The sequence below is a fragment of the Oncorhynchus clarkii genome, chromosome 27, assembly GCF_045791955.1.
Source record: "Oncorhynchus clarkii lewisi isolate Uvic-CL-2024 chromosome 27, UVic_Ocla_1.0, whole genome shotgun sequence".
Classification (NCBI taxonomy): Eukaryota; Metazoa; Chordata; class Actinopteri; order Salmoniformes; family Salmonidae; genus Oncorhynchus; species Oncorhynchus clarkii.
Genome location: NC_092173.1, coordinates 16,570,254 through 16,593,186, shown reverse-complemented (window position 1 = coordinate 16,593,186; position 22,933 = coordinate 16,570,254). Strand labels below are relative to the sequence as shown.

The 22,933-nt window shown below is 43.0% G+C and overlaps 1 protein-coding gene across 2 annotated transcripts in view; it reads left to right on the top strand.

Annotated features, from left to right (window-relative positions):
* Positions 1 to 457: 457 nt before the first annotated feature.
* The window catches only part of LOC139385949 (periostin-like), a 43,111-nt gene continuing 20,635 nt past the window's right edge, over positions 458 to 22,933 (top strand). For both annotated transcript variants that reach the window (XR_011628993.1, XM_071131258.1), the window contains exons 1-7: positions 458 to 730; positions 1,905 to 2,003; positions 20,314 to 20,378; positions 20,836 to 20,993; positions 21,261 to 21,425; positions 21,725 to 21,871; positions 22,090 to 22,231. Coding sequence is in view for 1 of the 2 variants with exons in the window: in XM_071131258.1 (XP_070987359.1) it covers positions 615 to 730; positions 1,905 to 2,003; positions 20,314 to 20,378; positions 20,836 to 20,993; positions 21,261 to 21,425; positions 21,725 to 21,871; positions 22,090 to 22,231 (892 nt within the window). In the remaining variant the exon portion in view is untranslated. The remainder of the gene's footprint in view (positions 731 to 1,904; positions 2,004 to 20,313; positions 20,379 to 20,835; positions 20,994 to 21,260; positions 21,426 to 21,724; positions 21,872 to 22,089; positions 22,232 to 22,933) is intronic.

Below are 22,933 nucleotides of genomic sequence, written 5' to 3'. Positions count from 1 at the left end.
CATAAGTGAATACCATATGTATGATCTTGTCTTGGTTTTTCCTTTAATTTAAACGTAATCTTAATTTAAACGTAATCTCAATTTAAACGTAATCTCAATTTAAACGTTATCTTAATTTAACCGTAATCTCAATTTAAACGTAATCTCAATTTAAACGTAATCTCTATTTAAACGTAATCTCAATTTAAACGTAATCTTAATTTAAACGTAATCTCAATTTAAACGTAATCTCAATTTAAACGTAATCTCAATTTAAACGTAATCTCAACAGAGTCTGAGGTACAAAATCTGAAGTGAGAGCAAATTATCAGTATGAAAATGATTACTAAATAACAATCTCAAGGATGACAACACCTTCCGTCAATCCTACAACTATTTCACTGTACAGTAGCATGTCCACCACACAGTATTAGCGTAGGAGTGAGTAACATGGTCTTGGAGGGGTGCTGGGTGGTCCAGGGGTGGCTCTGACTTTGATGTGTTGCATTTCTCCCTCTTAGTTCCTCAACCAGCCAGCCTAGTGAGTCTCTCCTACTATATAAGTTCCCTCTCCCCAGCCAGATCCCATTTCTCAGTGTTCCTGTGTACCTGGAGGAGCTTCCTGGGATATCATCATGAAGATCCTGTTTGCAGCTCTCCTTGCTGTGTTTGTCCTGTCTAACTTTGACATGGTGGACTCTTCTTATGATAAGATAGTCTACCACAGTAAAGTCAGAGCAAGAAAAGAGGGGTAAGTTTATTATTTTGGTTATTATTGTTATTAATATTGGTAATAGAAGTAGTTGTAGTAGCAGTATTGTTATTATGATTGCTATTATTATTTGTATTATTATTGTTGTTATTATTACTATTATTATCTGAAGGGCTTGCTCTGCAGTCACTGATTTATGCTGATCCATACACAGTCTCTACAAATGTGTCATGCAAAAGTCATTTTTAATGCAAACTTTTGCTGAGTTGAAACAATACTATTTTTCTGCTTTTATAATAATTTACAGAGACTTTAATTCTGAATATGATTATTTCATAAATGATAAATTTATCATGCTTTAAAGTTCACCAAACTACATTTAAGAGCTAATGTCAAATCAAATCAAATCAAATGTTATTGGTCACATATACACGATTAGCAGATGTTCATGCGAGTGTAGCAAAAGGATTGTGCTTCTAGTTCCGACAGTGCAGTAGTATCTAACAAGTAACCTAACAAATTCACAACAACTACCTTATACACACAAGAGTAAAGGAATGAATAAGAATATGTACATATAAATATATGGATGAGCGATGGCCGAACGGCATAGGCAAGATGCAGTAGATGGTATAGAGTACAGTATATGCATATGAGATGAGTAATGTAGGATATGTAGACATTATTGAAGTTGTGTTATTTAAAGTGACTAGTAATACATTTATTACATCCATTTATATATATTTTTAAAGTGAGATTTGAGTCAGGGAGATTTGAGTCAGTATGTTGGCAGCAGTCACTCTATGTTAGTGATGGCTGTTTAACAGTCTGATGGCCTTGAGATAGAAGCTGTTTTTCAGTCTCTCGGTCCCCGCTTTGATGCACCTGTACTGACCTCGCCTTCTGGATGGTACGGGTTCATGTCAAGAACTAGCTATGTCAGATACATTTTTATGAAAGAAAATATTACCAAATTGACAAAAGTAAATAACAAAAGTGAAATGTACTGTGAAAGTGAAAAACAAAGGTGAAATATACTGTGAAAGTGAAATAACAAAAGTGAAATATACTGTGAAAGTGAAATAAGGATAAGAAATCAAACAGACATATACTGTAGTATTTACTACATGATATGCTGCATGCAGAATACTTTAGCTATTCCAACTGTGTTCATTTAACATTCTGTCTCCTCTGTTTCCCTGGCGACCGTTAGACCCAACGTGTGCGCTCTGCAGCAGGTCATGGGGACCAAGAAGAAGTACTTCAGCACCTGTCGTAACTGGTATCAAGGGGCCATCTGTGGAAAGAAAGCGTAAGTGACTTTTAGTTCTTTTTTAGGCTCCTCCTGGACACATTCTTTCCTCTGGGTTCAAAGAGGAATAATATGACACTGCTAGGTTTAGCTTCAGGGCTTTGATAGGGACCACTGTGTGGACCACAGAGGATGTGTCCCAAATGGCATTGTGTTACCTATATAGTGCACTACTTTTGACCAGAGTCCGTAGGCTTCTGATCAAAAGTAGTGCACTATACAAAGAATAGGGTGCCATTAGGGACAGACATGAACCCAGGAATGACGTAGTCTCATGTACCATACAGAAATGTCCGAATGACACCTGGATGCTCCCTAGTGCCATGGAAACCACAGAACCTCAGAGCAGGGCTTAATAATAGCAATAATAATAATAACAATAACAATAATTATTAAGTGGCTGCTTATATTTGTCCTTTTTCACATATGCACAAGTAAGTGTGTATTAATACACGTGTGAATTGGAAATGTGTGTTTTTGCATATCCCAACTCCCCCGTTGGTATACAGCCAGGGGTCACATTCCTTCACTTGGAAGTCAATGTAACACATTTATGTGTCTTTCGTGAGGCTTTTAATCAGTTCCAGAGCCGAATATGGTACGGATTATACGGGTTATGTGTTATGGTACAGATTATACGTGGTATGTGTTATGGTACCGATTATACGTGGTATGTGTTATGGTACAGATTATACGTGGTATGTGTTATGGTACAGATTGTACGTGGTATGTGTTATGGTACGGGTTTATACTGGTTATGTGTTATGGTACAGATTATAAAGGTTATGTGTTATGGTACGATTTATACGGGTTATGTGTTATGGTACGGATTATACGTAATATGTGTTATGGTACGGAGTATGTGTTATGGTACGTATTATATGGTTTATACTGGTTATGTGTTATGGTACAGATTATAAAGGTTATGTGTTATGGTACGTATTATATGGGTTATGTGTTATGGTACAGATTATACGTGGTATGTGTTATGGTACAGATTATACGTGGTATGTGTTATGGTACAGATTGTACGTGGTATGTGTTATGGTACGGGTTTATACTGGTTATGTGTTATGGTACAGATTATAAAGGTTATGTGTTATGGTACAGATTATACGGGTTATGTGTTATGGTACAGATTATACATGGTGTGTGTTATGGTACGTATTATATGGGTTATGTGTTATGGTACAGATTATAAAGGTTATGTGTTATGGTACAGATTATAAAGGTTATGTGTTATGGTACAGATTATAAAGGTTATGTGTTATGGTACGTATTATACGGGGTATGTGTTATGGTACGGTTTATACGTAATATGTGTTATGGTACGGGGTATGTGTTATGGTACGTATTATATGGGCTATGTGTTATGGTACAGATTATACAGGGGTATGTGTTATGGTTCGGATTATGCGGGGTATGTGAAGAATTGACTTGCATAGTTAAAAAATATTTAAAAAAATAACTGGGTATGTGTTATGTCATGGGTTATACAGGGGATGTGTTATGATACAGGGTATGTGTTATGTCATGGGTTATACGGGGTATGTGTTATGGTACGGGGTATGTGATATGGTACTGATAATACGGGGTATGTGTTATGGTACGGTTATGTAATATGGTACGGGTTATACGGGGTATGGGTTATGGAATGGGTTATGTAATATGGTACAGGTTATGTAATATGGTACGGATTATACAGGGTATGTGTTATGGTACGGGGTATGTAATATGGTACGGGTTATGTAATATGGTACGGATTATACGGGGTATGTGTTATGGTACGGATTAAACGGGTGTGTGTAGATTTACGATCACCCTTTAAAACCAGTCAGGAATTTTGAGGGTATGTCCCAAATGGCACGCTATTCCCTATATAGTGCACTACATTTGACCAGAACCAAAAGTAGTACACAATATAGGGAATAGGGTGCCATTTGGAATGAAGCAGGGAGTTTTAGGGAAGATAACAAAGGTCTGTGTTATCTTTGACTTAATTTGTCACCAACATCAGAGGATGTAGGAGGATGTTGAGAAACAAAGAGACCTTTAACGGAACTATGCCTGAATTTGAACTTGAGAGGGAGAGCAGTTAAGAAGGATAGGTTAAATTAACATAAAAATGAACAGCACTCAAGATTAATCTAGGAGGATGATGGACCATCAAATACCCTCTCTTCATCCAGTGTATGTTGGGAAACAAAGACTAGTCTGAAGCAGAGGAGTTCAGAGGGTTTAGTAATGAACGTCAAAGGAACAAGATTTAAGATTATACCCAAACAAGCCTTCAACTCTTGCACGAAACATCAATGCACAACCACATGCATTATAAAGGTCCTAGTTACTATGGTTATGATGGTTATTATGGTATGGTGAGCGTGGACGCCGTAGGGGCGCCACTGTGGTGCACTGCTGGATCCTGGCTCTGATAGGGCAGTAATGTGTCAGCCATATTTACTGGTTGGACGTTGAAACATTGGAAACTCAGTGAGTACAGACAGAGAGGACAGAGCCCACATAGTACAGAGAGGTTTCCCCACATAGTGCTGCTCGCATGGTGCTGCTGCTGCTCACATAGTGCTGCTCACATAGTGCTGCTGCTGCTCACATAGTGCTGCTCACATGGTGCTGCTGCTGCTCACATAGTGCTGCTCACATAGTGCTGCTGCTGCTCACATAGTGCTGCTCACATAGTGCTGCTCACATAGTGCTGCTCACATAGTGCTGCTGCTGCTCACATAGTGCTGCTGCTGCTCACATAGTGCTGCTCTCATAGTGCTGCCCACATAGTGCTGCTGCTGCTCACATAGTGCTGCTCACACAGTGCTGCTCACATAGTGCTGCTGCTGCTCACATAGTGCTGCTCACATAGTGCTGCCCAATTAGTCCTGCTGCTCGCATACTTCTGTTGGTGCTCATATAGTGCTGCTGCTCACAAAATGCTGCTGCTCACATAGTGTTGCTGCTGCCCACATAGTGCTGCTGCTCACATAGTGCTGCTGCTCACATAGTGCTGCTGTCCACATAGTGCTGCTGCTCACATAGTGCTGCTGCTCACATAGTGCTGCTGTCCACATAGTGCTGCTGCCCACATAGTGCTGCTGCTCGCATAGTGCTGCTCACATAGTGCTGCTGCTCACATAGTGCTGCTCACATAGTGCTGCTGCTCACATAGTGCTGCTGCTCACATAGTGCTGCTCACATAGTGCTGCTGCTCACATAGTTCTGCTGCTCACATAGTGCTGCTAACCACATGGTGCTACCCACATAGTGCTACCCACATAGTGCTGTTCACATAGTGCTGCTCACATAGTGCTGCTCACACGAAACAGACACTCAGTACAACCAGATAGTATTTTGAGGACCACACAGGAAAAATGTGTATTTCCAATATACTTTCATGTGTACTCTAGGAATTATTTATACTTTTCAATTGTTTAAACTGTATGGACTGTTGTACCAAAAAATACATCAAATCAAATAACAGAATGGTTCCCTTGGTTCCAGCTCTCTTATTGACTTTCTGATCCATGCTGGATTCGGGTCACGTCCTAGTTCCCTATCATCAATTTGACAGCATGGACACTGCTGCTAGGTTGTGTTGCATGGTGATGAACTTACACTCTTGATGCTGAATCGTAATAGTGTTCTATGCTATCTATGCCCTTGGATCCTGAGTAGTGTTCTATGCTCCTGGATCCTGAGTAGTGTTCTATGCTCCTGGATCCTGAGTAGTGTTCTATGCTATCTATGCCCTTGGATCCTGAGTAGTGTTCTATGCTCCTGGATCCTGAGTAGTGTTCTATGCTCCTGGATCCTGAGTAGTGTTCTATGCTATCTATGCCCTTGGATCCTGAGTAGTGTTCTCTTCTCCTGGATCCTAAGTAGTGTTCTATGCTCCTGGACCGTGAGTAGTGTTCTATGCTCCTGGATCCTGAGTAGTGTTCTATTCTCCTGGATCCTAAGTAGTGTTCTATGCTCCTGGATCCTGAGTAATGTTCTATTCTCCTGGATCCTGAGTAGTGTTCTATGCTATCTATGCCCTTGGATCCTGAGTAGTGTTCTATGCTCCTGGATCCTGAGTAGTGTTCTATGCTCCTGGATCCTGAGTAGTGTTCTATTCTCCTGGATCCTAAGTAGTATTCTATGCTCCTAGATCCTGAGTAGTGTTCTATTCTCCTGGATCCTAAGTAGTATTCTATGCTCCTGGATCCTGAGTAGTGTTCTATTCTCCTGGATGCTAAGTAGTATTCTATGCTCCTGGATCCTGAGTAGTGTTCTATTCTCCTGGATCCTGAGTAGTGTTCTATGCTCCTGGATCCTGAGTCATATTCTATACTCCTGGATCCTGAGTAGTGTGCTATGCTCCTGGATCCTGAGTAGTGTTCTGTGCTCCTGGATCCTGAGTAGTGTTCTATGCTCCTGGATCCTGAGTAGTGTTCTATGCTATCTATGCCCTTGGATCCTGAGTAGTGTTCTATGCTCCTGGATCCTGAGTAGTGTTCTATGCTCCTGGATGCTGAGTAGTGTTCTATTCTCCTGGATCCTGAGTAGTGTTCTATGCTCCTGGATCCTGAGTAGTGTTCTATGCTAGCTATGCACCTGGATGCTGAGTAGTGTTCAATGCTCCTGGATGCTGAGGAGTGTTCTATGCTCCTGGATCCTGAGTAGTGTTCTATGCTCCTGGAACATGAGTAGTGTTCTATGCTAGCTATGCGCCTGGATGCTGAGTAGTGTTCCATGCTCCTGGATGTTGAGTAGTGTTCTATGCTCCTGGATGTTGAGTAGTGTTCTATGCTCCTGGATGTTGAGTAGTGTTCTATGCTCCTGGATGTTGAGTAGTGTTCTATGCTCCTGGATCCTGAGTAGTGTTCTATGCTAGCTATGCGCCTGGATGCTGAGTAGTGTTCCATGCTCCTGGATGTTGAGTAGTGTTCTATGCTCCTGGATGTTGAGTAGTGTTCTATGCTCCTGGATGTTGAGTATTGTTCTATGCTCCTGGATCCTGAGTAATGTTCTATTCTCCTGGATCCTGAGTAGTGTTCTATGCTATCTATGCCCTTGGATCCTGAGTAGTGTTCTATGCTCCTGGATCCTGAGTAGTGTTCTATTCTCCTGGATCCTAAGTAGTGTTCTATGCTCCTGGATCCTGAGTAGTGTTCTATTCTCCTGGATCCTAAGTAGTATTCTATGCTCCTGGATCCTGAGTAGTGTTCTATTCTCCTGGATCCTGAGTAGTGTTCTATGCTCCTGGATCCTAAGTAGTATTCTATGCTCCTGGATCCTGAGTAGTGTTCTATTCTCCTGGATGCTAAGTAGTATTCTATGCTCCTGGATCCTGAGTAGTGTTCTATTCTCCTGGATCCTGAGTAGTGTTCTATGCTCCTGGATCCTGAGTCGTATTCTATACTCCTGGATCCTGAGTAGTGTGCTATGCTCCTGGATCCTGAGTAGTGTTCTGTGCTCCTGGATCCTGAGTAGTGTTCTATGCTCCTGGATCCTGAGTAGTGTTCTATGCTATCTATGCCCTTGGATCCTGAGTAGTGTTCTATGCTCCTGGATCCTGAGTAGTGTTCTATGCTCCTGGATGCTGAGTAGTGTTCTATTCTCCTGGATCCTGAGTAGTGTTCTATGCTCCTGGATCCTGAGTAGTGTTCTATGCTAGCTATGCACCTGGATGCTGAGTAGTGTTCAATGCTCCTGGATGCTGAGGAGTGTTCTATGCTCCTGGATCCTGAGTAGTGTTCTATGCTCCTGGAACATGAGTAGTGTTCTATGCTAGCTATGCGCCTGGATGCTGAGTAGTGTTCCATGCTCCTGGATGTTGAGTAGTGTTCTATGCTCCTGGATGTTGAGTAGTGTTCTATGCTCCTGGATGTTGAGTAGTGTTCTATGCTCCTGGATGTTGAGTAGTGTTCTATGCTCCTGGATCCTGAGTAGTGTTCTATGCTCCTGGATGCTGAGTAGTGTTATATGCTCCTGGACCATGAGTAGTGTTCTATGCTCCTGGATCCTGAGTAGTGTTCTATGCTATCTATGCCCTTGGATCCTGAGTAGTGTTCTATGCTCCTGGATCCTGAGTAGTGTTCTATGCTCCTGGATCCTGAGTAGTGTTCTATGCTCCTGGATCCTGAGTAGTGTTCTATTCTCCTGGATCCTAAGTAGTGTTCTATGCTCCTGGACCATGAGTAGTGTTCTATGCTCCTGGATCCTGAGTAGTGTTCTATGCTAGCTATGCGCCTGGATGCTGAGTAGTGTTCCATGCTCCTGGATGTTGAGTAGTGTTCTATGCTCCTGGATGTTGAGTAGTGTTCTATGCTCCTGGATGTTGAGTAGTGTTCTATGCTCCTGGATCCTGAGTAGTGTTCTATGCTCCTGGATGCTGAGTAGTGTTCTATTCTCCTGGGTCCTGAGTAGTGTTCTATGCTCCTGGATCCTGAGTAGTGTTATATGCTATCTATGCCCTTGGATCCTGAGTAGTGTTCTATGCTCCTGGATCCTGAGTAGTGTTCTATGCTCCTGGATTCTGATTAGTGTTCTATGCTCCTGGATCCTGAGTAGTGTTCTATTCTCCTGGATCCTAAGTAGTGTTCTATGCTCCTGGACCATGAGTAATGTTCTATGCTCCTGGATCCTGAATAGTGTTCTATGCTAGCTATGCGCCTGGATGCTGAGTAGTGTTCCATGCTCCTGGATGTTGAGTAGTGTTCTATGCTCCTGGATGTTGAGTAGTGTTCTATGCTCCTGGATGTTGAGTAGTGTTCTATGCTCCTGGATGTTGAGTAGTGTTCTATGCTCCTGGATCCTGAGTAGTGTTCTATTCTCCTGGATCCTAAGTAGTGTTCTATGCTCCTGGACCATGAGTAGTGTTCTATGCTCCTGGATCCTGAGTAGTGTTCTATGCTAGCTATGCGCCTGGATGCTGAGTAGTGTTCCATGCTCCTGGATGTTGAGTAGTGTTCTATGCTCCTGGATGTTGAGTAGTGTTCTATGCTCCTGGATGTTGAGTAGTGTTCTATGCTCCTGGATGTTGAGTAGTGTTCTATGCTCCAGGATCCTGAGTAGTGTTCTATGCTCCTGGATGCTGAGTAGTGTTCTATTCTCCTGGATCCTGAGTAGTGTTCTATGCTCCTGGATCCTGAGTAGTGTTCTATGCTCCTGGATGTTGAGTAGTGTTCTATGCTCCTGAATGCTGAGTAGTGTTCTATGCTCCTGGATGTTGAGTAGTGTTCTATGCTCCTGGATCCTGAGTAGTGTTCTATTCTCCTGGATCCTGAGTAGTGTTCTATGCTCCTGGAACATGAGTAGTGTTCTATGCTCCTGGATGCTGAGGAGTGTTCTATGCTCCTGGATCCTGAGTAGTGTTCTATGCTCCTGGAACATGAGTAGTGTTCTATGCTAGCTATGCGCATGGATGCTGAGTAGTGTTTTATGTTGTTGGTTGCCGAGTAGTGTTGTATGTATGCTGAATAGTGTTCTATTCTCTTGGATGCTGAGTATCGCTCTATTCCAGGAATGCCCTGCAACACTGACATACAGCCAAAGAATGTGATCTATGTTGATGAGGAATTATTGAATTACTTGTCTGTCTATTCTTTCTATGGAATCAATCAAACCACAGTATCCACCATCAGGAGGCACAGAACATTGTAATCTTCATTTTTTTAAAACCTCCACCCCTTAGAAGTGGTAGCTAAAAATAGGTAAATTAGGGGCAGTTTAAGGGGAGAGTCAATGAAACCGTTGTTGGATCTGGGTTCGATTCCCGGTTGGGGCTACAACATACTACCATGGTTGTTTTCAATTAACTCTCACCTTAAACTGCCCCTAACAACTTCTGAGTCTATTGGACACAACCAGCTTGAGCAAGGTGATGTGCAGAATCACTGATCTACAAATATAATTCCCTCCCAAATGATAGGCTTTGTCAAACCCTGGTCCAGCGACTGTCAAGCCAACACCTTAAATGTTACACTAACAGGTCCAAACCTCTTGGTGGAATGGTTAATGTGTTGGATTCCATGGTTGGTTCCATTGACTGTTCCCTTAAACTGCCCCATAATTGACCCATTTTAAGCTGTAACTTCTGAGTGTGTTGGAGAGGATCAGCTTGAGCAAATTGAGGTGTTGAATCACTGATCTAAAAATAGTATTGCCTGTCAAATAACAGATTTTGTGCAATTAAGATTCGTAGAGCTACGCTTCCCTGGCTTATGCGATCCCCCCAGCAAACATTCACGCACAGTCAGACATTTATTGAGTAATTGATTGATTGGAGACATCTTGTTTCAATTAAATAACATGTCCTGACATTTTCTATCTGCAGCAAACCTAATGGATAATGCTGGATAGATAACACCCACAAAAAACTACCAAAACAACTGGCCCTTCTCATTAGTAATGATATGTGTTTTGGAAACAGCACAGTTTTCTCCTGTGACCACATGCCAGTACTACAGTAGTATTGGTTTGGCTGGCTGACATACAGAGATCTCCAGCATAAATTAAAACTGCTGACCAGACAGAGGGAAGTTTCCAACTCCGAGGCCAGGCCAGAGGGAGTCTTGGTTCTCCTGTATGTGCGTGGGAGAGTGGAGAGGTTTTGCTGACTGTGCCTCATCAGGGCATGTGTGATCTCATGCCTGGCTCGACTCCCCACTCCTCTTCTTCTCTGTGTTTCCAGGGGCTAAGTTCAAGGAAGACAACTATGGCAGCAATGAGCCATGGCCTTTTCTTTCCTCATCTGCATCCCTATTGGCACCCGAGTCCCTCAAACTCAACTCTGGGCCTCAAAGCCAGTTACTCTGCGTTCTTTTCATAGTTGCCCTCTAATCAGGAAGGGATTTAGAGTTGGGACACCAGGTGGATGCAATTAATAATCAGGGTAAGAGTTGAATACCTCTGTTCTATATAGTGCAATACTTTTGACCAGAGCCCTATGGGCCCCTATGGGCCCTGGTCAAAATGATGCGTTATATAGAAAATAGGGTGCCATTTGGGACGTAGCCCTTCTCATCGTACAGCAGGCCTTGATCTGCTCTGTTTCTGTCAGCTCTGTGTGTGCGCGTTTGCATGCATGTGTATTTGAGGGATGAGCCGTGGATGACAGCCCTGAACACCCAACCACACTGTAGCCTCATCGTCTGTCGCTCTGAAGGAAACAAGCCACTGTAAACCTCACTCCATCCTGCCCTCGACCCCTCTCTCTTCAGTCAAACTCTGTTGATTTAGACAATGCTGTCTTGTCCTATTATGGACCCAGCTACCACTGGAACATGGAGAACATGTGGAAATGTTTTTCTGGTTTGCAGACGTCCCAGGGGGACCACTGATGAAGAAGCACAGCTGGACTTAAGTTCCAAGCCACCACAGACTGAACAACCAGCAACCATAAACCATTACTCTGGAGAAAAGAAACTAAATCCCCTTCCATCATCCAGACATGTGTTAGTGAGTTACCTAGGTTCAGCATCATGCAGGGTGAGCTCACTGGGCACAAAGGTCAATTCAACGTCAAATTTTGTTAAAATAACTTGGAAAGAATGTTGATTCAACCGGTGTGTGACCAGTGGAAGGGTTCAGAAAGCATAAAGCTTTCTTTAGAGAAGTGGGTTTCACCACACTAGACATTTCAGTTTCACAATTCAGTCTGGTCCATATTAAACTGGACATGTATCTCCCACTCTAGCCTACTTCATCTATCGTTATTATTTGTATATTCAGCATTTGCTGATTTGTTGTCGTGGTTTAGAATTTCTGCAGCCGAAAACAGTGGAATAGTTTGCTGTCCAGGAGTGTATTTGTACATCAAGCTGCCTCACGTTTGTCTCTAGCTCAGAAAAGGCTTAAACAGTAGAATACACCCTGGGGCATTTACTGGCATATCATAAAGCAAGGTCTGTGAGTTCTCCTCTCTCAACAGTACCGCTGGCTCTGCACAAACTGAAGCATCATTGTTCTGCTTTAATGAGTCATGTCATGGTTCATGAGGTGTGGGATTATGAAATTGTCTAGCTAGTCTGCGTCCCAAATAGCACCCTTTTCCCTTTGTAGTGCACTACTTTGATCAATGCCCATAGGGTTCTGGTCAAAAGTAGTGCACTATATAAAGAGTAGGGTGCCATTCAGGAGTCAGATAGTGTCATTCTATGGTTTTTGTCTATTAAATCCAACAGAGCTGGAAGGGCTCTGCTTATAATTAATTAATTAAACTCTGATGCCAACTTTGTGCCCATGTGGTACTGTTTACAGTTTAAATACCTATATACAGTAGGAGCTGATTACCGCTAAAGACAGAGATGAAGAGTAGTGACGCGGTTTCTCTGAGTGGATAAATCAGACTTTTACTGTACGCTCAAAGACGTGCACACACAGACTCTCTCTCTCACACACACACACACACACACGCTCAGACATGATCTACAGGATAAGTCCCTTTATAACAGCTGCAGGTTGGATTTCCCCTTCTTTATATCTTATAATTATTTGTAGTCATTTATAGCTATGGTGTCCTGTCCTGTTCCCATTCAATTAGATTAAACAGGACTTCACGTCACATGTTGGTACAAGTCACAAAACATCTAACCTTGTCCCCAGGCTCAATTGCTAGAGAGACGGCAGGCTGGGTGGACGAGATATAGGGTGCCAAATGGGACACAACCCAAGTCTGAAAGCATCAGTCTTTGATACAGTTCTACAATTCTAGGGAGAGAAAAGGGTTTTGTAATGTTACACGTAATGTTGCCATAATGTTTGAGTGTCCAGTTTTCCATTAGTTAGGGGAACATTCTATCTATGTTAGCAAAAACCTTCTGAGAACATTTTTTAGCATGTTTTGGCATTAGTTAGGAGACAGAAAACAGAAAATGCCCATAACGTGGTTACCATGTTCTCAGAATGCACAATATTAATGTTCTAAACATGAGTCATTGGATGTTGCAAGAACATTCATGTGTCCAGTTTTTTTAGGGTTCGGAGAATGTTCCATCAACGTCCTACCAAACGTACACAGAATATGGTTGCCATGTGCTCAGAATATCGGATATTCATGTTCTAGACACGTTTTATGGGAACGTTGCAAGAACATTCACGTGTCTATATTTCTGTGGTTTGTGAAAATATTCCTTCAACGTCCCCCGAGACGTCCCCCCAAACATACAAAGTTCGGCATGTGGAATTCTAATCATATTTTTTTTTAAATCCTCATCAAAATCTGTCTGTTTAATCTACACTCGTAGAAAAAAAGGTGCTATCTAGAACCTAAAAGGATTCTTTGACTGTTCCCATAGGAGAACCCTTTGGGCGGCAGGATAGCCTAGTGGTTAGAGCGTTGGGCTAGTAACCGTAAAGGTTGCAAGTTTGAATCCTCAAGCTGACAAGGTACAAATCTGTCGTTCTGCCCCTGAACAAGGAAGGTAACCCACCGTTCCTAGGCCGTCATTGAAAATAAGAATTTGTTCTTAACTGACTTGCCTAGTTAAATAAATGTAAAAAAATATATTAAAAAAAAGAACACATTTTGGATCCATGTAGAACCCTTTCCACAGAGGGTTCTACATGGAACCCAAAAGGGTTTTCCTATGGGGACAGCCGAAGAACCCTTTTGGAACCACGCCCACAAGCCTCACAAGACTGATCTGAAGGTCCCCAGTACAAGTTTGAATGGATGGATGGAAGTACACTGAACAAAAATATAAACACAACATGTAAAGTGTTGGTCCCATGTTTCATGAGCTGAAATAAAATATCCCAGAAATGTTCCAAATGCACAAAAAGCTTATTTTTCTCAAATGTTGTGCCCAAAGTTGTTTAGAGATCTGTTAATGAGCATTTCTTCTTTGCCAAGAAAATCCAAACACCTCACAGGTGTGGCATACAGTTGAAGTCGGAAGTTTACATACACTTAGGTAGAAGTCATTAAAACATGTTTTTCAACCACTCCACAAATGTCTTGTTAACAAACTATAGTTTTGGCAAGTCGGTTAGGACATCTACTTTGTGCATGACACAAGTTATTTTTCCAACAATTGTTTACAGACAGATTATTTCACTTATAATTCACTGTATCACAATTCCAGTGGGTCAGAAGTTTACAAACACTAAATTGACTGTGCCTTTAAACAGCTTGGAACATTCCATAAAATTATGTCATGGCTTTAGAAGCTTCTGATAGGCTAATTGACATCATTTGAGTCAATTGGAGGTGTACCTGTGGATGTATTTCAAGGCCTACCTTCAAACTCAGTGCCTCTTTGCTTGACATCATGGGAAAATCAAAGGAAAACAGCCAAGACCTCAAAAAATTGTAGACCTCCACAAGTCTGGTTCATCCTTGGGAGCAATTTCCAGACGCCTGAACGTACCACGTTCATCTGTACAAACAATAGTACGCAAGTATAAACACCATTGGACCACGCAGCCGTCATACCGCTCAGGAAGGAGATGTGTTCTGTCTCCTAGAGATGAATGTACTTTGGTGCGAAAAATGCAAATCTATCCCAGAACAACAGCAAAGGACCTTGTAAAGATGCTGGAGGAAACAGGTACAAAAGTATCTATATCCACAGTAAAATGAATCCTATATCGACATAACCTGAAAGGCCGCTCAGCAAGGAAGAAGCCACTGATCAAAACCGCCATAAAAAAGCCACACTACGGCTTGCAACTGCACATGGGGACAAAGATCATACTTTTTGGAGAAATGTTCTCTGGTCTGATGAAAAAAAAAATAGAACTGCTTGGCCATAATGGCCATCGTTATGCTTGGAGGAAAAAGGTGGAGGCTTGCAAGCTGAAGAACACCATCCCAACCGTGAAGCACGGGGGTGTCAGCATCATGTTGTGGGGTACTTTGCTGCAGGAGGGACTGGGGCACTTCACAAAATAGATGGCATCATGAGGATGGAAGATTATTTGGATATATTGAAGCAACATCTCAAGTATCAGTCAGGAAGTTAAAGCTTGGTCGCAAATGGATCTTCCCAATGGACAATGACCCCAAGCATACTTCCAAAGTGGCAAAATGGCTTAAGGACAACAAAGTCAAGGTATGTATGAGTGGCCATCACAAAGCCCTGACCTTAATCATATAGAACATTTGTGGGCAGATCTGAAAAAGCGTGCACAAACAAGGAGGCCTACAAACCTGACACAGTTACACCAGCTCTGTCAGGAGAAATGGGCCAAAATTCACCCAACTTATTGTGGGAAGCTTGTGGAAGGCTATGCGAAATGTTTGACCCAAGTTCAACAATTTAAAGGCAATGCTACCAAATACTAATTGAGTGCATGTAAACTTCTGACCCACTGGGAATGTGATGAAAGAAACAAAAGCTGAAATAAATTATTCTCTCTACGATTATTCTGACATTTCACATTCTTAAAATAAAGTGGCGATCCTAACTGACCTAAGACAGGGAATTTTTACAAGGATTAAATGTCAGGAATTGTGAAAAACTGAGTTTAAATGTATTTGGCTAAGGTGTATGTAAACTTCCGACTTCAACTGTATCAAGAAGCTGATTAAAAGCATGATCATTACACAGGTGCACCTTGTGCGGGGGACAATAAAAGCCCACTCTAAAATCTGCAGTTTTGTCACACAACACAATGCCACATATGTCTCAAGTTTTGATAGATTATAATTGGCATGCTGACTGCAGGAATGTCCACCAGAGCTGTTGCCAGAGAATTGAATGTTAATTTCTCTACCATAAGCCACCTCCAACTTTGTTTTCGAGAATTTGGCAGTGCATTCAACCGGCCTCACATCTGCTGACCACATGTGTGGTGTCGTGTGGGCTAGTGGTTTGCTGATGTCAATGTTGTGAACCGAGTGTCCAATTGTGGAGGTGGGATGGGCAGGCATAAACTATGGAAAATGAACACAATTGCATTTAAAAAAAAAATATGTACCCCTTTTTCGTGGTATCCAATTGTTTAGTAGCTACTATCTTGTCTCATCGCTACAACTCCCGTACAGGCTCGGGTTGAAAGTCATGCGAACCCCATGTGTAGCCTACGATACACAACCCAACCAAGCCGCACTGCTTCTTAACACAGCGCACATCCAACCCAGAAGCCAGCCGCACCAATGTGTCGGAGGAAACACCGTGCACCTGGCAACCTTGGTTAGCGTGCACTGCGCCCGGCCCGCCACAGGAGTCGCTGGTGCGGCCAAACCCTCCCTAACCCGGACAACGCTAGGCCAATTGTACGTCACACCACGGACCTCGTCGGTTACGACAGAGGCTGGGCGCGAACCCAGAGTCTCTGGTGGCACAGCTGGCGCTGCAGTACAGCACCCTTAACCACTGCGCCACCAGGGAGGCTACAATTGCATTTTATTGATGGAAATTTAAATGCAGATACCGTGACCAGATCCTAAGGCCCTTTGTCGTGTCATCCATCACCTCATGTTTCAGCATGATAATGCACGGCCCCATGTCACAAGGATTGTACGCAATTCATGGAAGCCGAAAATGTCCCAGTTTTTCCATGGCCTGCATTCTCACCAGACATGTCACCCATTGAGCATGTTTGGGATGCTCTGATCCACGCCCATACTTTTTTTAAGGTATCTGTGACCAACAGATGCATATCTGCATTCCCATGTGAAATCCATAGATTGGGGCCTATTTAATTTATTTCAGTTGACTGATTTCTTCATATGAACTGTAACTCAGTAAAATCTTTGAAATTGGTGCATGTTGCATTTATATTATTGTTCAATATATATATGGAGATAGTTTAGTGCCTAAAATAAGGGGTTAAATACATGTAGATTTTTAAAAAATAGTTTCCTGATCTTTCTTATATCTCTCAGATATAAGATAGACACTTCAGAACAAATTTCCTTTGATTTTGGGGGGCTATATGTTGTTCCATGTAGTGAATCTGTTATTCAATGTGTTTCTTTTGGCTAATAGTAGTAATGCCAAATTCAATGTTTCATTAAATCTATTTGTTTAAATTATATACCTTAAGGAGTCTTAGACAGGGCTTAGACTCTAGAGCAGGGTTTCTCTTACCCAAGGGGTGCACATTTAGTTTTTTGCACTAGCACTACACAGCGGATTCAAGTAATCAACTAATCATCAAGCTTTGATCATTTGAATCAGCTGTGTAGTGTTAGGGTAAAAACAAAACGTGCACCCCTTGGGGTCCTGGGGAAATGCTGCTGTAAAGGGTTAATGGAATGGTCTCTTGGAAACAATATCTTGCATATCACAGGAAAATTCCTATGGAAATGTTAGTTAATGACCCAATGAGACTCCCAAGGGAACGTTCTCTAAAGTTGTGGGAATGCTTGTTGTTAGCTGGATTGCAATGTCATGGGGTTTAATTAAAGAGGCCTGATCTGTTTTTGTGTCCCTGTGATTACGACTGCTGTTCAAAGCTGTTTGATTTAGATTAAAGATTACAGTGCCATTTCCTCAAATCATTCCTCCCCCATTAGTCATTTCTAATGAGCTAGTCTGTTACAGTTTACACATAGCCCATTCAACAGTTTGTGGCATATGCAGGAGTTGAAAAGTTCAATTTCCTAACCAAGGTTGTCAACTGCTTACAGATTTGATTTCAAGACCCAAAACATAATGTCTTAGAGGTTAAACAAGGCTAAATCATGGACTAGAGGGCTAGAATAATTGTTTGTTTAGCTTCAAAGGGGCAGGGTCCTTGGTAAATGACACCCTATTCCCTACAAAGTGCATTATATATGGACTAGGGTGCCGTTCGGGAGGCAGACAGTTTATGTATCCACAGTATACAATGTGGTAGCGTTACCCTGGAGGCGTGCTGGCCTGGGCCCTGGGACCACAAAGCCCTATGGTTAATAAAACAGATGATGAGGACCATGTGGAAACAACTGACCACACACACACACACACACACACACACACACACACACACACACACACACACACACACACACACACACACACACACACACACACACACACACACACACACACAGGAGCATGAAACAGCCTTTCAGTACAGACATTAGTGATGATTCAGCTGAAATACTGTAGGATGAACTCCAGGATAAATATACGATGTGCTCTGATGTTCTGAAATAAGTTCTAGAACACTCTAATTACATGGGATGTGGTGATCACTGTTTATGTACCCCGACTCTGAATATTTAAACAGAGGATAGGGTATGTCTCTTTCTCTAGCTCGTGATCTGTCCGTCTGTGTGTCGTCTCTGTCTCTAAAGCGTGATCTGTGGGATGTCTCCATCCCTCCCTCCTCTCTGTCTCTAACGTTTGTGTCCCTATGTTGTCTGTTGGACAGTGCTGTTTATGGTGTATCTCTGTGTGTTGTCTCTGTCTCTAAAATGTGACGTGTACATGTGTTGTCTCTAAATTTGGTCTCTGTCTGTAGGATGGTGCTGTGTGAGTGATCTGACCCTAAACATGGTGTGTCTGTGTCTCTGTCTGTAGGATGGTGCTGTGTGAGTGATCTGACCCTAAACATGGTGTGTCTGTGTCTCTGTCTGTAGGATGGTGCTGTGTGAGTGATCTGACCCTAAACATGGTGTGTCTGTGTCTCTGTCTGTAGGACGGTGCTGTGTGAGTGATCTGACCCTAAACATGGTGTGTCTGTGTCTCTATGTCTGTAGGATGGTGCTGTGTGAGTGATCTGACCCTAAACATGGTGTGTCTGTGTCTCTGTCTGTAGGATGGTGCTGTGTTAGTGATCTGACCCTAAACATGGTGTGTCTGTGTCTCTATGTCTGTAGGATGGTGCTGTATGAGTGATCTGTCCCTAAACATGGTGTGTCTGTGTCTATATGTCTGTAGGATGGTGCTGTGTGAGTGATCTGACCCTAAACATGGTGTGTCTGTGTCTCTGTCTGTAGGATGGTGCTGTGTGAGTGATCTGACCCTAAACATGGTGTGTCTGTGTCTCTGTCTGTAGGACGGTGCTGTGTAAGTGATCTGTCCCTAAACATGGTGTGTCTGTGTCTCTATGTCTGTAGGATGGTGCTGTGTGAGTGATCTGACCCTAAACATGGTGTGTCTGTGTCTCTGTCTGTAGGATGGTGCTGTGTTAGTGATCTGACCCTAAACATGGTGTGTCTGTGTCTCTATGTCTGTAGGATGGTGCTGTATGAGTGATCTGTCCCTAAACATGGTGTGTCTGTGTCTATATGTCTGTAGGATGGTGCTGTGTGAGTGATCTGACCCTAAACATGGTGTGTCTGTGTCTCTATGTCTGTAGGATGGTGCTGTATGAGTGATCTGTCCCTAAACATGGTGTGTCTGTGTCTCTATGTCTGTAGGACGGTGCTGTATGAGTGATCTGTCCCTAAACATGGTGTGTCTGTGTCTCTGTCTGTAGGACGGTGCTGTATGAGTGATCTGTCCCTAAACATGGTGTGTCTGTGTCTCTGTCTGTAGGACGGTGCTGTATGAGTGATCTGACCCTAAACATGGTGTGTCTGTGTCTCTATGTCTGTAGGACGGTGCTGTGTGAGTGATCTGACCCTAAACATGGGGTGTCTGTGTCTCTGTCTGTAGGATGGTGCTGTGTGAGTGATCTGACCCTAAACATGGTGTGTCTGTGTCTCTGTCTGTAGGACGGTGCTGTGTGAGTGATCTGACCCTAAACATGGTGTGTCTGTGTCTCTATGTCTGTAGGATGGTGCTGTGTGAGTGATCTGACCCTAAACATGGTGTGTCTGTGTCTCTGTCTGTAGGATGGTGCTGTGTTAGTGATCTGACCCTAAACATGGTGTGTCTGTGTCTCTATGTCTGTAGGATGGTGCTGTGTGAGTGATCTGACCCTAAACATGGTGTGTCTGTGTCTCTATGTCTGTAGGATGGTGCTGTATGAGTGATCTGTCCCTAAACATGGTGTGTCTGTGTCTCTATGTCTGTAGGACGGTGCTGTATGAGTGATCTGTCCCTAAACATGGTGTGTCTGTGTCTCTGTCTGTAGGACGGTGCTGTATGAGTGATCTGTCCCTAAACATGGTGTGTCTGTGTCTCTGTCTGTAGGACGGTGCTGTATGAGTGATCTGACCCTAAACATGGTGTGTCTGTGTCTCTATGTCTGTAGGACGGTGCTGTGTGAGTGATCTGACCCTAAACATGGGGTGTCTGTGTCTCTGTCTGTAGGATGGTGCTGTATGAGTGATCTGACCCTAAACATGGTGTGTCTGTGTCTCTGTCTGTAGGATGGTGCTGTATGAGTGATCTGACCCTAAACATGGTGTGTCTGTGTCTCTGTCTGTAGGATGGTGCTGTGTGAGTGATCTGACCCTAAACATGGTGTGTCTGTGTCTCTATGGCTATAGGACGGTGCTGTATGAGTGCTGTCCAGGTTACATGAAGCTGGAAGGAATGAAAGGATGCCCTGCAGGTATGTAGCTACGGTCGGTTACAGTGTATGTAATGTTATATGGTACAGGATACGCAGTGTACTCAAGTTTGTAGTGCACTTAATGTTATAGTGTACTTCAAAGGTTCAACAAGAGGTTAAACTAAGACAAATCAATGGGTATTACATTTTCTCATAAAATGCACGAGTCACAACGCCACACCAACATAAAGATTCAGCTGGCACATCATCCTACCCATACATGTTCCCTTTCAGCATCATCTGGCTGTCTTTGGGGTTCTTTATAGTTGTTAGTTGTTTTAATGAGGCTTGTGTGTGTCCCAAATGGTACTCTATTCCATATGTACTGCAATATTTTAGGGCTCTAATCAAAAGTAGTACACTATATACTATATAGGGTATAGGATGCCATTTGGGATCACTCCTGGTATGTAGGGAGATGTAGTCATTATGGTACCTTCTCTTCCCTGTTCCACAGTGGCCCCTATAGACAATGTGTATGGTACCTTGGGCCTGGTCAAGGCCATCTCCACCCAGGAATACTCTCACATCTCCAAGCTAAGGGAGGAGATAGAGGGATCTGGGTCATACACCTTCTTCGCTCCCAGCAACGATGCTTGGGACTTGTTAGATGGGGTAAGTCAGGATAAGTGTCATCTCTTACGGCTGGAAAATTCCAGGTAATTCAGATAAATTACCTTGAAAAAATGAACCCACCAGCGATAGAAGTAACTATTCCAAAACCAAAACCATTCAGTGCTTGCATTGTGACCATTTAAAAGAGCTACAACATAAATCACCAGAATGGTTGATATACCTGAACCCTACAGCCAGTTGCTGTCATCACTTCGTGTTAAGTATATATGTTATCTTAAGCCTTTTTATTCTGCATTTCTTCAACAGGAAGTGCGTAGTGCGTTGGTGAGCAACGTGAACATTGAGCTGTACAACGCCCTGCACTACCACATGGCTAACAAACGCCTACAGACCAAAGACCTGAAGAACGGCCTGGTGGTCGACTCCATGTACAACGACCTGGGACTCTACATCAACCACTACTCCAACGGGGTGAGCATCCCACTAAACCTACACACCATCATCTTCTGCATCCCAAATGGCACACTACTCCACATGCAGTGCACTAATTTGACCAGCGTCCATGGAATGTATTGGAAATCCGATAGTTTCCATGCCATGAGATAGGAAAGTTGACATCATGGAGAGCTAAAGCTTTATTGTGTGCAGGTAGTTGTTGAAGGGTGTGTTGTGTGAACATTGGAGAGTTAAGGACAGTATGCTGTTGTGTGATGTGTGCAGATACTAACTGTGCTGTGCATGTCCTATGCGGTGTGTTATTATGTATGAAGATCGTGACGGTGAACTGTGCCAGGATTATCCATGGCAACCAGGTTGCCACCAACGGAGTGGTGCACGTCATTGATCGTGTCATCACTGGCGTGAGCAACACCATCCAGGATGTCATTGAGGTTGACGATGACCTCACCACTCTCAGTGTAAGTTTTATTTTCTTCTGTTCTCCTCTCCTCTCTTCTTCCCCCTTCATTTCCATTCCTTTCACTTCCTTTCCTACCTTTTTCTTCATTATGGTTCTCCTCTTGTCTCCTTTCCCCTTCTCGTCTTTTTGTTTTCATTCTATTCGATTTACACAGGGTGGCACACACAGTATTAACGGAGGATATGATGGAGGATATAATGTGTTCTTTCACTACAGGATGTGGCCCTGGCCTCAGGCCTGCTGGACAAGCTGGGACAGCCCGGCCAGTACACCCTGTTTGCCCCCACCAACGATGCCTTCGCCAAGCTGGACTCGGATGTGCTGCAACGACTGATGGGTGACAAGGGTGTCCTCCAAGGTAAACCAAACCGCTGGGCCAGGCTTCAATGGTCTATCACCTCTCTGGAATGTTTTCTATGAATACAGAGAGCAGCTCCCAGGAGAGTACTGTAACGCAGAGGGGAGACATATAGACTTTATATAAACCTCCAAACTCAGGCCATATCCGTGTTTAATGAGATGAAAGTGCAGGAAAAGTAACTCAATGGTTCCCGCTCGCCATGTTTGCAGGGCTGAGTAACCGCAGACTTTTTACATGTAAGCGCCTTTTCCTACTCTAAACAGATGGAGCCGACTAGTTACAGTCTGAGCTGTGGATTTTGAATTCTCAGACAGTTGGCAAACTGAGCGTTCACCACAGTTGTGTGAGTGAGTAATGAAAAACAAAAGAGCTCTAGTTTCAGATGATGGGCTACGAAATAATGGCTATTCAGACATAAACCTTCATATGGTGAAGCTTTTTGATAATTTGACACATTAAAGAGCTAAACATTTACTGTCACTCTATAATTTATGTCTGGGTGGCACACAATAATAAAACACTCTCACTTGTTCCAAAACATTTCCAAAGAGGTATCGTTCATACTGTTCTAAACACCACAGGGCAGGAAGCAGGAAGCACCCCGCTCTGCCTGTGTCCCAAAGGCAGTGCACCTTATTCCCTACTTCGATCATACGGCTATGGTCAACAGTAGAGCACTATTAATAGGGTACCATTTTG